The sequence below is a fragment of the Zootermopsis nevadensis genome, unplaced genomic scaffold, assembly GCF_977971745.1.
Source record: "Zootermopsis nevadensis isolate Lab colony 2312 unplaced genomic scaffold, Znev_1.0 Znev_ptg000030l, whole genome shotgun sequence".
NCBI lineage: Eukaryota > Metazoa > Arthropoda > Insecta > Blattodea > Termopsidae > Zootermopsis > Zootermopsis nevadensis.
In genome coordinates this window covers 19,470,868-19,486,858 of record NW_028259162.1, presented here as the reverse complement: position 1 = coordinate 19,486,858, position 15,991 = coordinate 19,470,868, and the positions used below count along the sequence as shown (strand labels likewise).

The 15,991-nt window shown below is 38.6% G+C and overlaps 2 protein-coding genes across 5 annotated transcripts in view; both read right to left on the bottom strand.

Annotated features, from left to right (window-relative positions):
* The window catches only part of LOC110832482 (follistatin-related protein 5), a 205,766-nt gene extending 195,993 nt beyond the window's left edge, over positions 1-9,773 (bottom strand). For 2 of the 4 annotated variants that reach the window (XM_022069531.2, XM_022069532.2), the window contains exon 1: positions 9,611-9,773. The gene's annotated coding sequence lies outside the window, so the exon portion shown is untranslated. The remainder of the gene's footprint in view (positions 1-9,610) is intronic. The other 2 variants (XM_022069530.2, XM_022069533.2) reach the window with 2 other exon arrangements.
* A 2,241-nt stretch (positions 9,774-12,014) lies between these two features.
* Positions 12,015-15,328, bottom strand: LOC147872211 (stress-associated endoplasmic reticulum protein 2). The gene is made up of 3 exons (XM_087358920.1): positions 15,126-15,328; positions 14,577-14,649; positions 12,015-12,381 (listed from the first exon to the last, which is right to left on the bottom strand). Exons 1-3 carry the CDS (start codon positions 15,207-15,209, stop codon positions 12,344-12,346), a joined length of 195 nt encoding a protein of 64 aa, XP_087215046.1. The 5' UTR covers positions 15,210-15,328; the 3' UTR covers positions 12,015-12,343.
* Between the last annotated feature and the right edge of the window lie 663 nt (positions 15,329-15,991).

The window sequence follows — 15,991 nt, the reverse complement described above, 5'->3', positions numbered from 1 at the left end:
AAGCAGACGATGACGCACAGAAAAGGAACGTAAAAGCAGTGAGGCCAAGGTTTAGAAATACACGCAAAATTTTTGTTGGAGAACCAATTAGAGACTCAGATATTGAGATAAAACAAGTGCATTTCTTCGGAAGGTTCCAGAATAACGGATAAGATAGTGTAGTTGCGTCATATTGTGATTTATTAAATTAAAATTAAATTATTTGGTTATTCCGTCAAATCACAATGTATTTAAAATAAGATAATTAAAATAATTAAAATATCATTCTGTGTTCCATATCGAATAATCGATTTACAATTGGAACAGTTACAACATGTTTCGGTTTTATTAAACCATCATCAGGTGTAAAATTATATTAAATTTATTATTCAATAATGTTTCTTTGAATCATTTACTTCACAGACCGATGTAAACATCAAAAGCATCACTTCAAACAATAAAGTTGATCCATTATATGAAAATATCTGGACACGACCTCCAAAAAACTACACTACGAAAAATTGTAAAAAAAAATTGTAATCGAGTTTTAAATTTAATATAATTTTACACCTGATGATGGTTTAATAAAACCGAAACATGTTGTAACTGTTCCAATTGTAAATCGATTATTCGATATGGAACAAAGAATGATATTTTAATTATTTTAATTATCTTATTTTAAATACATTGTGATTTGACGGAATAACCAAATAATTTAAATTTTAATAGAATAACGGATGCCAAATGAAAGATGATGTTACAAAAGCGCTGGGAATAACAGGAAAGTTTAGAAAGTGTGGCAAACAGCCGACAGAAAGATGTTAATTCTTGTAAACGGAAATTTTCTTCGGATTGAGATACCAAGAAAGTTTATTTGTAAAATCATACCAACTCCTATTTACAAAAATAAATATTTATCCACCGTAGGAAAAAATACTGTCTTGTTGCCACAAACCGGCTGAAATGATTTTCAGGATTGCAAGTAATAAAAAGGTTTTTATAAAACATGGTCTCTCACTCAGAGGGAGGAACACAGATTGCAGGTGTTTGAGAATCGGGTGTTGAGGAGGATATTTGGGCCTAAGAGGGAAGACGATGGGGCGTGGAGAAAACTGCACAATGACGAGCTTAAAAATCTGTACTGCTCCCCCAGTATTGTGAGGGTGATTAAGTCGAGAAGAGTGAGATGGGCGGGACATGTAGCGCGCATGGATGGGACAAGAGGTGTGCACCGGGTACTGGTTGGGAAACCTGAAGGGAAGAGACCGCTGGGGAGACCTAGACGTAGATGGGAGGATAATCTCAGGCGGGATCTATGGGAGATAGGAGTTGAAGGAAACTGGATTTTGTTGGCCCAGGACAGGGTGGAGGGCTTTGGTTAATTCGGTGATGAACCTTCGGGTTCGGTAAGCCATCTAGTTAGTTAGTTAGTCTATATTAAAGACATTTTTAATGGTCAGTTTTCGGTATGTAATAACTTTGAGTGGAATCGACGTTTCGTTAAATTTAATTAAATAAAGCTGTGTTCACAGACGTAATTTGAAATTACATAAGCAGGACCACTCAAGGACCGTATTTGGGCTCAGATATTAAAGAATACATTCAAACAACAGACGTCAGACGTGAATCAATGAATTCATTTGATGTAGGTCATGGAGACAGCTGAGAATTACACTCCCCGTTCATATAGTTACTATATTTGTTAGACTGAACGTCGCGCGACGCCAAGACAAGTCGACATCGCGACGCGGATAATGGGGTTTGTGGAGGGTGGGGGAGAGAGAAACTGTTTCCGATCTATTATTTAAACTGTCACAACAGACTTAGAGTCAGGAATTAAGCCCTTCAGGTAGCGTTCAGGGATCTTATTCCCTACATGTTTTACAAAAACTACGCAGACAATTAAGTATTAATAGGGCAGAATTCTTAATAAGTTTAAGCTCGATAAAAAATTACGTAATTCGCAGTTCGACGTGTGTGTCGCGGAACTTAAGAGTAATGCTTAACATTAAATAAAGTCGGTTCATTTTCCACACCCACGTCACATAAATGAATCGACAAAACGAGCGTTATCACCTCGGGGTTTGTTTAGACAAATATTCGGATCAGTGATTTCGGTTCGCGAAACTAAAATATTAATTTAAATCTTGTCCGTCTAATCACAATAAATTCTTATCAAATATTAAAATATTACAATAATTAACATTTAAAATATTTAAAATATTAAATGATGTTCTTTATCGAAATATTCGATTTACATTAGACCATCATTTAATATTTTAAATATTTTAAATGTTAATTATTGTAATATTTTAATATTTAATAAGAATTTATTGTGATTAGACGGACAAGATTTAAAATAATATATTTATTATATCACAATATGACGCAATTTTACCATCTCTAAAATATTAAACAAACTGAAACCGTGAAAATTGAAAAAAACAAGATGAACATACAATTTCAAGCTCTCAAGACTAACAAACACAACAACAAAATTATCTCGGGTCATGAACTTCGTCGATGGTCGAAGGAAACAATCGATTCCGAGACCATCTCCGTCCCCATCAACAGGGGTTCGTACTCTGTTACGTACCGTCCACAAGTATTGGTTTCGGGGGGGGGGGGGGGGGGGTGTGGTTCACCACCTGACGCGGATGATAAACCGAGGGGATTTTTTTTTACTAATATGAACATTAAAACTTTGCATACCGTGTATTAGAATATAAAAACAAACAAACTGTTAACACTATAACACTATTTCCCTTTTACCACTGATGATGACCTCATGAGGTCGAAACGCGTTTGGCACTAGTGTCGTTTATAGTGTTAACAGTTTGTTAGCTTATTTTTATAATCTAATATAGACATTGGCAGAAACGACTAGGATAATCGTCATTAAATTAGCTGAAAAATCATCAGAGACATAAAGTCTAATTTTGAAATAATTATCACTTGACAGAAATAGAGAATTTTCTTTGACACTAGTAGATAAAAGCAAAAGGTTTCTCAGTAAATTCTCAAGTGATGTAACATCGGCAGTTGCTCACGTAAAAAAGTTCAAATTTCCTGAGTAGAAACGGAGTCGAGGACGGGGTACCAACACAAAGACACTACTCAAACAAGTGAGTAAACTCAACGGCTACAAATTTCCCCCTAGCAAGCAGCTACTAATATGAATAATATACCATCTTTTTCGTATAAATCCTTGAATAAGTTTCTCAACTTCTTTCTAAAGTAGTAGTTCACGTTGGTTAATTGAATTAATATTTACAACTTATATTTGCGTAGCTGCTTACACAGAACCTGAAGACTCTGTTTAATACGGCCCAAAACGGTACTCTTACACGGTCAGTTCAATCCAATCCACATAATTACATTCCGTTTCTCTAGGATTTGTCTCCGCTAGTTCCCCATGTAGCATCTTACATTAAAGCCTTCGTATCAAATTGTTAATGGATATAACAGCTCCGCTATGCATAATAAATGTCCGATTTTACATCATATTCCTTGATTTAATCACTCTAAAATAGACTAGTATTTGAAGAGTTTAAAATTGAAATTAAATAGGCCTGTCTTTGTATTCTCCGCTGTCTTACGTCCACTTATTCTCCAAAAACTTTTTTCTCAAATGTCCACAGTTTATGTTCTTCCATTAGAATGAGGGGTCCATGTCTTAACCCAAAAGAGTAATAAGGTCCATGGAACTAAATTTAGAGATGTACAAATGTAGAGATAGATGGCAATGCTAACAACGTAACTTAACAAAACATCCACCCACACAAAATCATGTTAAACACGACGTACATATATACGAACAACATCGAATACGATATTAAAATACAATAAAATCTGGAAGATATCATCATTTGATATCCGATAAACATCTGACTAAAAGTTGCATTTAAGAAATTATATTTAAGTTTACATAATTTTATACACCTGAAGATGGTTCATTTAGAACTGAAACATGTCGTGTAAAAAGTGATGTTCTAATGTAAATCGAACATTTCGATAGAGAACATCATTTTAATATATTTTAATATATTTTAATATATTTTAAATATTTAAATGTTAATTATAGTAATATTTTAATATTTTAATATTTAATAGGAATTTTATTGTGATCAGACTGACAAGATTTAAACAAATATGTAACTTAACAACTTAACCTAACCTACGCGCTTACGTCTTGCTGCAAAACGTACTTAGAGAGTACGCACAGAATCAAACTCAACCCTGCTCTGACCATTGAGATTGAGAGGTTTGGCATGATGAACAGTTCTGAGAAACACCCATTTAAAACAGGAATGAAAATACATATCGTCAGGGTAAGTTAAGTAACTGATTCAGCGATGATATTTTTCTATCCCGCACAAGGAATAATGCGAAAATTTTCAGCGCGCCCGTCGTCATAAATAAATATATTCCGAAAAAGAATTATTTTTTTAATTTCCATATCGGTTCACATTTTAAAACCATTTGATGGCATTATATGAAAGCTAATGCAGTGTGCGCAGTGTTACATTCGCTTGTCAGTCAGGGCTGCCACGTGCATGTTAAACAATGAAAAACTTCTCGTTACAGTGTTGCTTTCATGTTACTCCGGATAACCATCTTGAACAAACAAAAAAAAAAAATTCAACTACGCAGTAGAATGAAAATTATTTTTTAATAAAGTTAAAAATTCTATTAAAACATGTTACAAAAATGTATATTCTGTGTATATGATAAATTTGATTGAGCAAGTCTTTGTATCATAGAAGGCCATGATAGCAAATTAACAATATGATAAACATTAATGCATCATTCTCAGATATTTGTATTGTTACTCAGATATCCAATTTGTTTAATAATCCAAGTGTAGCTTTATTCTTCACTTTGAAGTGAAGTACTCCTTCTACTTTACTCCATAAGCTTAAACGGCGGGAAGACGCGGAACATAGTTGTCAGACCTGCTTCATGAAGAACGCCAGCTTTCGTGTTTTACGCTGACCAGAGCCCAATAAATCAATAAAGAACAGTACGAGGATCGACCGAGGCCTTCAAATTACTTGTTGATTATTTTCTGCGGGAATCGAACCTGAGACCCCAGGATTACAAGGCCAGCGTTCTGACCGCTAGACCACCGTGGCGGTTTAGAGAGGCAATAACGTCACAGAAATTAACCTAGCGTGTGTACATCCAACACTGTATTAGCAAGTACAGACGTCACCGATTCCAGTAGAAAAAAAAAACATTAACGTGGGCCGAAGCTTCAAGTTGGCCGTGAGGACTGGAGAATTCTCATTTCCTCTGTCATCACCCATAAACTAAGCAATTAATTTAGAACCCCGTCTAATTAAACAAAGTGAAAGTGTTTGTGCAGTTGGCAACTCTTTGATGACAAAAACATGCGAGTCTCTCCAGGGTACACTTCCGGTTTGTCCCAAAAGGTCTTCACAGCGAGTAATATTAGTGAGTGAAACTTAACAACCGAAGTGAGGATCAGGCAGTTTGCTGGACCCACACTTCGGATCGAACAGTGGTTCTGTAATTCTATCCGATGCAGTTGATGGAGTATCATTTCGAGTCATATCGATATTCAGTCGATACTGTGTCGAGTTACATGAATAAAACATGGCGGTTGCGAAGCACCAGTCTGTTATTGATCGCAGAGTTCGGCAGATTCATCCATTTGTCACGAACCTGTTAACTTCTTGTCTTGGAATTCTAATAAACGTCCTACTTTACGAAGCGAGGTTTTAAATGTTATTAAAGTACAACCTCCGTGGTGAGGAGTACGTCCTGAGAAGCTGATAGTCGATCAGCTACTCAACTTCTCGACTTTTATGGAGATCAAATTTTGATTACTGTGTACTTCGTAACTCACCCCTGGCTCCTATCCGATCAAGATTAATTCAATTCAGACACTACGCCCTATTCGGGAATAATTCGTGGTGCAGATTAAAAATTACGAAGCTCCTCATTATGTAATTTTATCGTTAAACGCTGAGGACTATTCAAATTCAAAATTCGATCAGGTAATCGTGAAGTCGTCGTGTTATGAATATCGTTGGCTATCAAGCATTACAAGGTTCTACTATGGTAAATCTTCCACTGTCTCCCTTTGCAAAGTTCACGCTTCAGAAAATAAATTATAAAGCATAGTTACCGCACAAGTTACAAATTCAATTCTGTTCAATAATTGATAAAAATCACAAAAGAAAATAATGCGTTAAAAATAATTCAATTTTACGTGAACCCGTTTGTCTAACATTTTTGGTAACATTCCAGTAGATTTAAATAAGTTCTACTTGGCAACCAGGGAATCGGTAGAAAATGGTATGGTCTCACGTCTTAAAAGGTCGAAGATTAAAGCTCAGAGGTTTAATGAATTCTTCTTGGGCTGAGAGCCGTGTCAAATGGTTTACTGGAGAAAACACCATCGTTTCGAGAACCATCTTCGTCCTCGTCCTCAGGGTACTCAAGAGGTTTGTTATAATAAACTTACGATTAAACTCACGCATATTTAGTCGGGAACATCGTTTCTGCTGCAGAATAACTCATAAATATCTCCTCGATAATTAAAAAAATTCTGGAGAGAGTCTGTTTGTAATTTGGTCTGCACATTACCGCATTACATTGATAAAGCCAAAGAATTGATAATTCTGACAATAATAGTAAAGTGTTTTAATAGTCTTGACAGAGAGGCTATAATAACTTACTTACGGCGTATATTAACAAAACTAAAAAAAAAATTAACAAACACGAAACTTCTCATTGGATTTTAAAGTTATACATGGCAGACGCAGAATATGGAGAAAAGGTCACATTTTACAATGGGGATTGGCATAAACTCTCAAAACAATACGAAAACGTAAAATAAATAATACTCTAGAAATAATCGTTTTCGAGATATCGTGGTATGAAGAAATCGTCAAATGGGGCAACCCAACATAAGCAGCAAATAAATTTGTTGTGACGCCGAGAGACGCGTGGAAGTTTGAATAACTACAGAGAAAACCGCGGCTTGCCGACGCAGAACACGGCAGAACTTAAGAGCGCGGTAGTTCCAGTGTCCACCACGCATTCACCGACAAGCAACAGCGCCTTGAACGCATCAATGATCAAACAGCAGCATGAAAACTTTTCTGTGAAGTCTTCCATGTCAGTCGGCGGATTCCTGCAAATAATTTATTTCTGGTTTACCCCAAAGGAATAAATCTAGAGGGTTCAAGTCCGGCGATCTTTCAGGCCATGTTACACATTCGCACACCAGCACTCGAAAACATGGATAGGGGTGTGGTGGAACAGAATACACGTCGTTCTCAATCCACGAGCAACTACCCGAGAGTTTCTTGCGCTGTCCAGTTGGTCCTCCAGCAGGAAGACCTGTATCCATACTACTACTCAAGGTTTCAAGGTCTCGTGATTATCACCATCCTCTTGTCCAGGTAGCAAAACACATTATTTTGTGGATGGCAGTGTGCTGGATACATTTCTCCAGAGTAGACGCTGTTACCATAAGCACCAAGGGTCAAATTATTTTATTTAGTGTTCTGTCTGACGACAGGTCCATATGAACAGGATCCTTCCATCCTTTTCTCGGACTGGGACCTGTTCATATACGTTCTTGGCAGATGATCCAGAAGTGGTTTGCCATTGCCTTCTTCTGTGTGTGAATGGAGTAATTGTTGGGATGCCACGGAGAAACCGGGGAAGCCCCCGGAGGAAAACTCCTTGTTGCCTAGAGCACGGCCTTGCCCAACACAAGTTATAAATTCGGGGCACCGCCGGGAATCGAACCCGAGACCCCCAGGTTTACAAGGCCAGCGTTCTAACCGCTAGACCACCGTGGCTCTGAACGGTCAAATACATATCAGTATTTGTTCAATGTGAAGTTCATTTCACTTACCCTTGGTCCTCCCACAGCGTAATAAATGTAATTGCCCCGTTCGATAGCTAAAAATTAATTCTAAATAATTCTTCCTTTTATATCATCGTCTTGTTTTGAGGTTTTCTAACTCTTCCCGTTGGTTACATGAGCCATTTCTTCACATTCTGTATATCAAGTTTTCATGTAGTTGATATTGGTTCGTTTGTGACCTACTATATACAGATGTTGACGTTCTACGACGGTAACCCGAAATAATATAATTTCACAGCTTTCTTGTCACAAATATCCTAAATATACAGAAACTGAGATAACATCGACCGTAGAATACGTGGTCGTACACCCCAGCAGGCCCCAACACAACTTCAATTACCATACAGAATTTATATATAGCAGTGTGGATTGGGTTCATATGGCTCAGGATATAGGCCAGTGACAGATTTGTGAACATGATAACGACATCTTAGGTTCCATAAAAGGTGGAGGATTTATTGACAGATTGTGTCTATAAACTTCTTAAATGAGTACTCTGCCCCATGGAGTAAAAGAGGAAAACCACGAAAACCTCGACTAAGTGAGCCAATTTCTAGGCCGAAATATGAACCCGAGGTCTTCCAAACAATACGCAGGAATGTTAATGAGTCAGCCCCCAACGTTCGGTAAATATAATTGCTTCTATAGTTCATGTCAAGTATAGCCTAATCGTATTTATACTGATAGCGGTCTATTTTCACAAAACAGTTTTGAAAAGTTTTACCGTGTCTTTATGTAAAATAGGGATTATGTTTTAACAATACGGACCAAAATCAAATTCGCCCCAAAACTTTTAGTGTTAACCCTAGTAGTCTTCCAAAGTCACTGAATAAGTTTCCTTCATTTCCAGATCGCCTTCTTATCACAAAGTGATTCTTATTATGGGAGAGAATTGTTATTAAACAAATTCTAGCCTTGTCGCCTTCGTCTCTCTTATTTTTAAAATATAAAACGCTTTAAGTGCATCCCTTCTGTGCATAGCAAGGCCTATTTTTCATGTCACAAGTGGTTAGTGTAGGCCCTCACTTTTTTGGGACCCATTCAACTCTATTTTTGTTTCGAGTTACGAGCAATGGTACCGACTTTATTCGCATATTATATATAAATAAATTGCGTGATATGGAAAGACTCACAACATAGGCAGCGACCCCTTCAGATATCAGTTAAAACGAAATTTCGTAATGTATTAAATAAATAACACGTTACACTCACTCAATTTACAAGCAATGTATTTGTCTGTACCCATAATTTCCCTTAAAGTATGATTCGTAAGCCTAGCCTACTTCCAAAATGATAAAATTACCTCACATTTCGTTACACAACTCGGCGTTAGAACCCCAATTAAACACGGGATTAGCAAATTAAATTGCTATATGATCCAACGCCTATGTCATCATCTCATGCATGGCTTGTAGTTTCAGTATTAGATAACAGCCAATTAACCAAGTTATTAATTACATCGCTTTCCTCAGCTATATGCATGTGTAAGACCTGTTTCTGCGTCTGGTTGGCAGTACGATCTAACATCTTCCTAAAATTACGTGCACTGAATACTTCTTATGTTTTGCTCGAACTAGACGCGCACATAACCTCTTCAACGGAACATCTCCTGTTAAGAAACATCGATAGAACTCCTTGATGCGACACGCGATTCACTCCCAGTCGGAACTGACGTCACAGCATTTTAATTTCACAACAAATAATTGGCACTGCAATACTTACTTTTGTTGATAATGTGCTGGCTATTATCCCTGGCCTCCACCAACGAGTCGCTCACTCAACAACTAACAAACAATCAAGAGCTCGCCTGATTCACAACTACCGCCGCAAAAGTGTTACCGCCAGTTGCAGATCGAAGTATCCAACTGCACCACCTCCTGCTTCGCGATGCCCTGTTTCAGCCATTTCCCCCTAGATGGCTCTACCTACTGAGGCATCAATGTCGATACGCCTGTTATCGACCAATTTCTGTAACCATACGATACAAAGATTGAATACTTTACCAGTCACGAATCCCCTCTCCTAAGAAGATACTAAAAGCTTTGAAAGAAAAAGGTTAAACAATATTTTTGCTGATATGGATGCAATATTATCATTTGATTCCCACATTCAAAGTTTATCAGGCAAATATATGCCATTCTTTAACTGTCCTTGGCTTTCACAAACGTCCCTCCGTCTGTATTTTTTTGTAATTCAGTATATGAGTCACTCCTTCACTCAACTATTCTTATAGTACTCAAGATTGCTAGTGGGTGGCAGCAGTTTATAACAAATGTACGAATTTATTTAAAAATTAGTTTTTATGGCGGTACTGGCGATCTGTTTACTCCTTCATGTTCGTTGTAGAATACATTAGTTTTCACCAAACAGTACAGCATAATTAAATGTGTGTTTAGTGTGTTGTGGTGTTAGGAAGGGTTCTTCATTATAAATCTGTGAATTTTTAGATGTTCTTTACGATTTTATTAAAATAAGAAAGAGATGGGCATGTCCATGTCTGTCTGTCTTTCTTCCCCAAAGGACGAAGCAATCCCCTTGCATTGTTCTTTCCGCGGGGTTCGTACCAGCGGAAATCTTTCAAGACCTTTACCGTCTTAAGCCTCGTCACCCATCGAGAGCTTCGTCCATCTTACCTTGGCACCCTGGGACGTTGTTTCCCCCCTGTGTTTCAGCCCACGCCTTCTACAGACCTTCAGGCCGGCCGTGCCTCTTTAAAATTACACCCTGGCATTTGTCTTATAACCTTCGGTAACCAAGAAAAACCACAGGGCAGCCGAGTAACATAAGGTAGAACGTACTCCTTGCGTCACCTTAGCCAGTCTTTTTTTTATGGGCAGTCTCGACTGGACAGCTGATCAATCATTCTCGTCACAAATGACTCATTATATAGCGATTAAATAATTATGCAAAGGTCGGTATTGTCTGCCAGAGATGCAATAATGGTAATGATAGCAAAGATGTCCGGCACTTACCTGACATTAGCTGTAGCCTGTTTTACACGACACTTTATCATCAGACAGAGATCGGGAAGGGCTGGAGACAAATGCCTCCCATGAGGTACGCTTCGCCAACACGAAGAGACTTTACGCATTGTGTCGCGGCAGTCATCTAACCACAAGACAGACACGCGAGGAATGGTGGACGTCTAGATTTCGCAGAGCCCGCTCGGAGTAAAGTGCTCGTGAAACAAGACTGGAAGGTTCCACTGTTTGAAATACACCAACAATCCGGAGTAATTATTTACCTACGGCAGTGTAACAGAACAGACGATCCGCAAGTCGTGTCCAAGAAGTTTGCTAGTAGATTCTACACTTTTGCTGTAAGTTTTAGACCTTTTTCATCACGTTTTCTTCCACAGTGTAGCAAAAAACATGAAACTTTCTACAGAGTCGCGTACGGAATTATACCCGATTAGCCGTCCCACTATACGCCATGCAGGCGCTTGGGGGGAGTGGAGGTATAGCTCCTACTCATTCTTAACCTCGGCACTTAGATGGGGGTGAGTGGTCAGCATCACGCCCCGGCCGCGCTTTACCTCCGGGAGAGAACCTCGGTACCCAATGGATAGAAGGCTGGGTGGGCCCCAGAACCGGTCTGGATGCAGAGGCTAAAGGAATAATCCTCTACCCCCGTCGGGGATCGAACCTCGGTCATCCAGTCCGTAACCAGTCATTGTACTGACTAGATGTTTAAATAAAAGCTTTGATATTCATATAATGGTACATATGTATCCATAGAGCACAAAGAACAATTCTGCAGATTTATACTTCAGCTCAAAATGGCCACTGTCGTCATGCAACTTTGGAAAGACTAACGGCTACATTCATGGCCACCCGACAGCACACGTCCTCCGTAAGATCCCCACACATCTGAAGGAATAAGTCACAGGGGCAAATGCCCAGGCTACCGGGTGGCCGCTTCTGTCCATGTCCATGGCGATCAGGATATCAGTGGGAAATCACATCAGCAGGAAGACCAAGACATTTACTGTGCGTGGTGTAGCCCCATGTTGCAGGAACCACCGTCTATCTAACGGCAAACCAGTTGTGATAAACTGCGCTCAGATAGCACTCGCTATTCAGTTTGGTCAAAGTAAACCGGTTCGATTAGTCACACGCCGGGAAAATGTACTTAAGAACAAAATTTATTTGTCCACATCTGGTATAAGAATTGGAGTCAGACACTGGAATGGCAATTCAAGTTCCAAATTGCTTTACAAATTTATATTTACAATATTTATATATCAATCATACAATCCTCTCCCAACAAAATAAAAGGAACCCAAAGAATAAAACGACGCTGTGGCGGAAAGATTAAATGCTTAAAGGAAGATATCACTTTCTAGTGACCAAAACAAAAAAAATATCAAACGACAGTCAATCACTACACCAGTAATTGTGCATTGTGCTTTTGAGTGCACGTGTATGCACGTGCACGGCCACCCTAAGGAGGCCATTAGGCTGCTCTGATGCTCTGGATGATCTGGAAGACAGCTGCAACAATAACAAAGACTGATCATCTCGTTCATAACAATGCAGAAGGAACTAGCACCGTAATCAAAAGGTTCACAGCTTGAATCTTGGAAACATTACAAGCTATTGTGATTGAGGTTTGTCACAGTTTTCCTCAGTCTCCATAGCAAATGCCAAAACAAAACCTTAATATAAGCTACAAAGGTATCTTTCCACATCCTCACTTAAATACCACTCGTTATCATATTCTACCTCGTTCATGCTTGTGCACATTAATTAGTGTCACATATTTGTGGTTTAATTAATTACACTAATCAAAATTATATTCATGAGGAAGTTAGGAGGGGACTAAATTCTGGAAATGCTTGCTACTTCTCAGCTCAAAATATTTTGTCTTCCCATCTGATTTCTAAGAACCTGAACATTAAAGTATACAAAACAATAATTTTGCCTGTTGTTTTGTATGGGTGCGAAACATGGTCTCTCACTCAGAGGAAGGAACACAGATTGCAGGTGTTTGAGAACAGGGTGTTGAGGAGGATATTTGGGCCTAGGAGAGAAGACGATGGGGCGTGGAGAAAACTGCACAATGACGAGCTTAAAAATCTGTACTGCTCCCCCAGTATTGTGAGGGTGATTAAGTCGAGAAGAATGAGATGGGCGGGACATGTAGCGCTCATGGATGGGATAAGAGTGTGCACCGGGTATTGGTTGGGAAACCTGAGGGGAAGAGACCGCTGGGGAGACCTAGACGTAGATGGGAGGATAATCTCAGGCGGGATCTATGGGAGATAGGAGTTGAAGGAGACTGAATTTTGTTGGCCCAGGACAGGGCCCGGTGGAGGGCTTTGGTTAATTCGGTGATGAACCTTTGGGTTCGGTAAGCCATCTAGTTAGTCAGTTAGTTAGTTAGAAGGAGAAAGAGGTGTCTGTTAATGATGATTGCCCCTTAAATTGCACAGTTGCTTTTCTGCTGCCAGTATTACATCCTTAAACCATCATTTCCATTAGCAACAACATTAAACAGATCAGTAATATGAACTGAATACCGACAATTACACAAAGTTAATCAAAACCAAAAATGCCTACTAATGCCTCATCCAAAAAGCATTTGGCAAAACCAGACAGTGTCCATTGAGTCCAAAATCCATTAAACTGAGAGTTTACTGTAATAAATGCCTGTAATTGGTTTCTCGACAATTAGCGAGACAGACTTCCTCTTCATTACTCAAAGATTGGTGTTTGCTGTGTGATAAGTGCGCGCAGCATAACAGGACCTACCTTGACCAACTGGCACCCTGTAAAGGTGCAGCGGGTCAGGGCAAGCCAACTACCTGCATGGCCAATGCTTTGCGGTCAAGCAGGAAGAAATCCACCCTGCATATGTAACTTACAAAAACACAGACAGGAGACATCTCGGCAGATGTCGCCTCACGCCGTTGTAATACCTGTGTCGTAGCTTTATAAGTTTTGCCCATGCTGGTAGACCAATTTTCAATGTCATTCCCGCGGAAATACTTCAAACCAAGAAACAAATCTTTGTGGGTTTTTTATGCAACACAAGATTTCTGAGAAAAAATTCAATTTCATAACTCCTCCCCCTTCTGACACAAAACACCCTGAAAACCACAATTTTGGCAACAAATTGAGATTAATTTTAAAGTGGAAGAAATGAAATACATTGAACGGTGTCCACTGATTGGCTCTTATGAACACAGGACCTTTGGGTCCCATGAAAATACAAAATTTCTTCACCACATGAATTAACTGCTCAAGGAAGATGCTATGAGGGACACAGAGGCCATGGCCTACTTAAACCAGCACAGCATTGGCCAGTACATACTGCAGGAAATCACGAAACCCTTTATTGATCAATCCGCTACAATTTCAACCAGAATGGATCCACTAGAAACATTACTGCCAACCGCTGCATAACATTTTATTGAGGGTCGACCAATTTTCCTTTACAAGTCGCTAATCTTTAAAGAGGTAGGCCAGTATTGGTTAAGAGTAACCTTTTATCATTCGTTACACCACTAGGCTGAATATGAACTTGCATAACAAGACTTCCACATTAAATTAGATGATCAGTGTGAGGTTACTGCTGTTGTTATAATTATTACTGTAATATGAAAAGAATACATCATTCGTTTTTACAAATAACTCCCTTCCAATCAATATACATATGTTAGTAAAAAATCACATTAATGCCTTACCTGAACCACATACAACAAATAAGAAAAGTGCTAGTAACCCAGGTCCAACAGGGTATTTTTCGTCCTGAGTTTTCTGTAACACAAATGGCATATATTAATGAGGTACAGGACATGCATGTAATCAGTGTCATATATGCGTGATGGATGTTATCAGTAATCCTGCTTCACAACAAAAACATTGGTGGACTATCTACATTCTTCATTCAATGTAATACATACAAGAATTCATCCAACTATTTACGTCATTCACTGTAATATTTTTATTTAAATATTTTCGTTCGCCTTACGTTTGACAGAACACACAAAACATAAAGGCAATTGCCACGATTTAATACGTTTTACATTTTTTGAGGTTAAGTAAATCCCATATGCATGTATGTTGTTATGACTGCACGGATATATAATCCAATAATTAATAGCATTTTATTTATAATCTAATATAACTATCTATTTACATCAAAATTCTTAGCCTTACGATAGTTCTGTCAAATAAACAAAACGTTTTGTATATGAATTGACAGCTGTCCCAGTATGGGTCGTCTTACTTACAGACGATTTTGGAACGTTCCCTCGCAGAGTAACATTTTTACTAGCTTTTTCGTTGGCAATTCGCATTCTCTGTTTCGGTGCCATCGCCAAATAAGTTACAACAGTCACACGCCACACCGAACTTCTCGAAACCACAATTTACCAGCCACCTGCTTGAAGAAATGTTGACGTAGAAAGATCGAGCGTGTATCTACAAGCTGCGCATGACGGAAGTGAACCGTTCTTCGTCTGCCTAAAAAACATAGTACTGTATGTTATACAAGATATTGTAGTGCATTCCGTAGTATACTTTGACTACAAAGACAGATTAATTGTAATAACATTTTAGTGTTCTGTGCCAAGCTAACAAAATACTCAATTAACTATATTTTTCTGAACCGGAACTAAACTCCTTTTTACCACGTGTTCCTGCGTAGACGACCTCTAGAGTAGATATTGTGTGTGCGTGTCAATGACAATGAATGACATTCTTCGCTGCTCGTGGCGCCGGCGTGGAAAGTGTTGAACGGTGTGGGCGGATAAACTAGGTACATTCTCCCTTGTAGAGTTTTAGGAAAAAGTTACAGTGGAACCACGGTTCCGGAGAATTTGACGTAAATACGTCTCTGTATTTAAATTATATTTACGTCTCTGTAATGTAATGTAATGTAATTTAACGCGCCAGATGCATTGAAAATTGTACACATTGGTTCATTAAAATTACAATAAATGCATAAACAATTATAATTACAATAAAATACATTACAGATTATTAAAGGTCCTTATTTACTGATCATTTTACATATTTTTTACATTAACCTTACTCTTACCATTCCTGAGGAATGAACGTTTAAAGGTGACTCGGCGCTGGATCTTCGTAACGCCGT

What these genes read in the sequence shown, in the direction of transcription:
- LOC147872211 (XM_087358920.1), bottom strand. Translation starts at nt 15,209, where the DNA reads ATGGCACCGAAACAGAGAATGCGAATTGCCAACGAAAAAGCTAGTAAA. An exon ending in GGAACGTTCCAAAATCGTCT is followed by an intron (nt 14,650 to 15,125) that starts GTAAGTAAGACG and finishes TTTGTGTTACAG; the next exon opens with AAAACTCAGGACGAAAAATA. An exon ending in ATTTGTTGTATGTGGTTCAG is followed by an intron (nt 12,382 to 14,576) that starts GTAAGGCATTAA and finishes TTATTGTTGCAG; the next exon opens with CTGTCTTCCAGATCATCCAG.